General features: G+C 42.8%; 1 protein-coding gene across 1 annotated transcript in view; it reads left to right on the top strand.

The window, feature by feature from the left end:
- The first annotated feature begins 1722 nt into the window (after window positions 1-1722).
- Tsr2 (TSR2 ribosome maturation factor) overlaps window positions 1723-3755 on the top strand; it is a 6786-nt gene continuing 4753 nt past the window's right edge. Inside the window, exons 1-2 of the mRNA XM_021187263.1 lie at window positions 1723-1837; window positions 2010-2100. Coding sequence (XP_021042922.1) covers window positions 1754-1837; window positions 2010-2100 — 175 coding nt within the window. The 5' untranslated portion in view covers window positions 1723-1753. The remainder of the gene's footprint in view (window positions 1838-2009; window positions 2101-3755) is intronic.

Below are 3755 nucleotides of genomic sequence, written 5' to 3'. Positions count from 1 at the left end.
TTTGATATGCTATATTTTTAAGATTCATTTCATAGTGTTTTCCAGTTTTGTCCTTTGACCTATTTCCACAAAATAGAGTCCATAAGCTTACACAAATTTATAGATTTCACATGTTTCCTTCTCTTACTAATTTCTAATTTTGCTTTGCAGTCTTTCATGTTTTTTCTTCTTTTGTGGTCTGGAGATAAAACTCCAGGACCCCAGTATGTTGGCAAGGTAGATAGAAACATGATCAACCCTTAGTCCTTTAAAACCTACTAAACTCTGTTGTGTGGAATACTACATGGTGTGTCTTGGAGAATGTTCTTGTGAACTTCAGAGAAATCTATATTCTGTGCTAAGTGTGGTGGTACGTGACTAGTCCTAGAATTGAGGAGAGTGTAGTAAGAGTCCAATACCAGACATGGCTACACAGTGGAAACTGAAGTTCCTAGAGAAAAGAACAGGTACATCTGTATGGAAGGTTCTATAGGACCAAATGACCAAACTTTGTGGTTGGGGTGAGTAAAAATGTTTCAGGTGAGAGACAAATGACCTTGAGCTACTTTTTATCCCACTGAAAACAATTCCTTATCTTCCCTTGAATGTGAACTAAAATCTCGTGATTATCAAAACCTTTCAAATACAGACCTAGCAGTGAGCATCTATGAATCCAAACGCTAAGAATGTCATCAGATAGTATCTGAAACCTAAGCAGAAATTTCCTCATCCCACTACCTGTAGTCTCTATCAATAGATTTAGTAAAAGCTTTGATTTAGGACTTTCTTTGTTCTGTAATTACTAAAATGTCATTTGACCACTTCCACAAAAGAAAATATCTTTCTGGACAACCTGAATCCTGGACATGGTCACTCATATTTGACTCAAGAGTGAATTGTTGGGGCTGGAGAGATGGCTCAGCGGTTAAGAGCACTGACTGCTCTTCCTAGAGGTCCTGAGCTGAAACAATTCCCAGAAACCACATGGTGGCTCAAAACCATCTGCAATTGGATCTGATGCCCTCTTCTGGTGTCTCTGAAGACAGTGTTACTCACATATATAAAATAAATATTTTTTTAAAAAATTAAAATTACATTTATTTATTGTGTGTGTAAGTGCATGTGCCTGTAAATGCTGTAACACATGTGGAGGTGAGGGGAAATTGCAGAAATCAGTTCTCTAGTTCCATCCTGTAGTGCTCAGGGACTGAACTCAGTTCTCTTTTTTGTTGTTGTTGGTTTTTGTTTGTTTGTTTGTTTGTTTTTTGTTTTTTGGGGTTTTTTTGGTTTTTTTTTTTTGTTTGTTTGTTTTTTTGTTTTTCAAGACAGGGTTTCTCTGTGTAGCTCTGGGCTCTGGCTGTCCTGGAACTCACTCTGTAGACCAGGCTGGCCTCGAACTCAGAAATCCGTTTGTCTCTGCCTCCCAAGTGCTGGGATTAAAGGCTGAACTCAGTTCTTCAGGCTTGCAGGCAATTGCCTTTATCTGCTGAGCCTCACAAATGTAGGTTCTCTCGCCCCCGCTGTTCTTTTCTCCTTTCTTCTTTATTTCAGCTATGCTTCCTCAGTTCTCTGCTCCAGGTTCTCCTTTAATTATTAGGATTTACTGTGGTAAGTGGTAGCATCTACCACTGACAGCATTTCCCACTGTTCTGGTCTTGCTGCCAGCCAGATCGGCAGAAAACTAAACTGTTCCTGAGAATCGGCTTTTGGCTCCTTTTGCCTGGTGAGGTCGCCCTAGCGATTGGGCTGCCTGGGAGCCACGTGATCTAAACGGATGATGGCGGGCGCCGCGGAAGACGTGCGGGTGCTCTTCGGAGCTGCGGTCCGCGCTGCGCTGGAGGCTTGGCCTGCTTTACAGGTAAGTGAGGTCTTGGCGGGGGTCACGATTAGGGCTGAGACAAAATAGAAGTTGGCCAGGCGAGGCGCCAGAGCCATGGCTGGGCGGTGTAAGCGGTAGACTCCCAGGCCAGGGCAGGCCACGCCGTTCTGGTTTCCATGCTGTCATGGTTGGCTTGGGCCTGTGTTCACAGATCGCTGTGGAGAATGGCTTCGGGGGCGTGCACAGCCAGGAGAAGGCCGAGTGGCTAGGGGGTGCAGTGGAGGATTACTTCATCGCCAATGGTGAGTGAATGTGAGATGTTGCTGTCTGTCGCAGTGTGGTGTGGCGGAGCCTCGACCTAGAGAGTCCTCGTTTAATGAATGAATCGTGACTTTGGGATCAGAATTGTATCTTTAGAGTGATTTAGAGGCAGTGACACTCAAATGCTATTATGCTTGAGAACACATTTTGCCTTCCAGAGAGTCATTTTCCTACTTTCTAAAATGGTTATGGAAAGATCCGATGAAAAAGAACTATTTGAGTCATATCTTGTAACTTAAAATTGCTGGATTTTTTTTGGGGGGGGGACAGCTCCATGGACAAAGGCCAACAAGCATAACAGTCCGAATTTGATAGCTGGGACAACATGGAAGGAGAGAACTGACACACTTAAGGTGTCCGCCGACTCTCCCTACACAAGTAAATATAATTTTAAAATTGTTGGTTGAGGAGTGTAACCCAGTGGTAGATCACTTTCCTAGTCTGCTCATGTCCCTGGGCTCCAACCCTGGCGCCACCAAAACAAAAAGCAGTACCTCTGGTAAATAAAAGGCAGCCAGGCCCTGTGGCATTCCTCTCATATTCCTGAGGCAAAAAGACCTCAAGTTCAAATTCACCACGACCTTGTCTCATAATAAAAAATATATATATAAAGACTTGGAGATCTAGCTCCGTGGAAGTGCTTGCTTACTACATACATGTGAGGCTCTACACTACCCATACTACCACAAATGGATACATGAATGAAAGAAGCAAATATTATAGTGTTATTAGATTCATATCCAAGGCCTAGCATATGGGCCATGTTTGTAATTTTAGCACCAGGGAGACCGAGACAGGGGAATTGCTCAGAGTTTCAAGCTCCATGCCTCCAAATTGTCCTTATGATAAGAGAAGGGGCTGGAGAAATGTTCAGCTGTTAAAAGTGCCTCCTGCTCTTCCTGAGTTGGATTCCCAGCTCACAACCACCTGTAACTCCAGCTCCAGAGGATCCAAAGTGTTCCTCATCTGTACACATGTGCATTCATATACATGTATTTAACAAATAATTAACACAGGGCTGGAAGGATGGCTCAGTAGTTAAGAGCATTTGTTCTTGCAGCGGACCTCGGTTGGTTCCGTTCCCAGCACCTACATGGTGTCTCAAAGTTAGTTATCTATGACTCCAGTTCCAGGGGATCTGATACCATCTTCTGTCCTTTCTTATCTGGGCACCAGGTACACACATAGTGCACTGGCAAGCAAAACAACATACACATGAAATAAATACATCAAAAATCCTATTCCAAAATATTTTAGTATACCCTAAGAATTAAGCATTTTAGTATTGAATTTCACAATCTGGAATTTTAAAAGTCTTAGTATGTCTCAATTGTGACCAGCCACATTCTAAGTGCTTGTGCTCAGTAACCACATGCTGCTGCTTCTACAGAAAAGTTCTACACTTCCATTTTGTCTTTGTGGGGTATAAAAGAACAAGAAGACTTAGTAGGAGTATTGCATGCTGTGTTTTTTTAAAGATTATTTATTTATTATATTTAAGTACACTGTAGCTGTCTTCAGACACTCCAGAAGAGGAAGTCAGATCTTGTTACAGATGGTTGTGAGCCACCATGTGGTTGCTGGGATTTGAACTCTGGACCTTCGGAAGAGCAGTCAGGTGCTCTTACCTACTGAG

Source organism: Mus pahari, chromosome X (genome assembly GCF_900095145.1).
Source record: "Mus pahari chromosome X, PAHARI_EIJ_v1.1, whole genome shotgun sequence".
In the NCBI taxonomy this organism is placed as follows: Eukaryota; Metazoa; Chordata; class Mammalia; order Rodentia; family Muridae; genus Mus; species Mus pahari.
The sequence above is the reverse complement of the archived record's forward strand: the minus strand, read 5'-3'. Positions and strand labels throughout refer to the sequence as shown.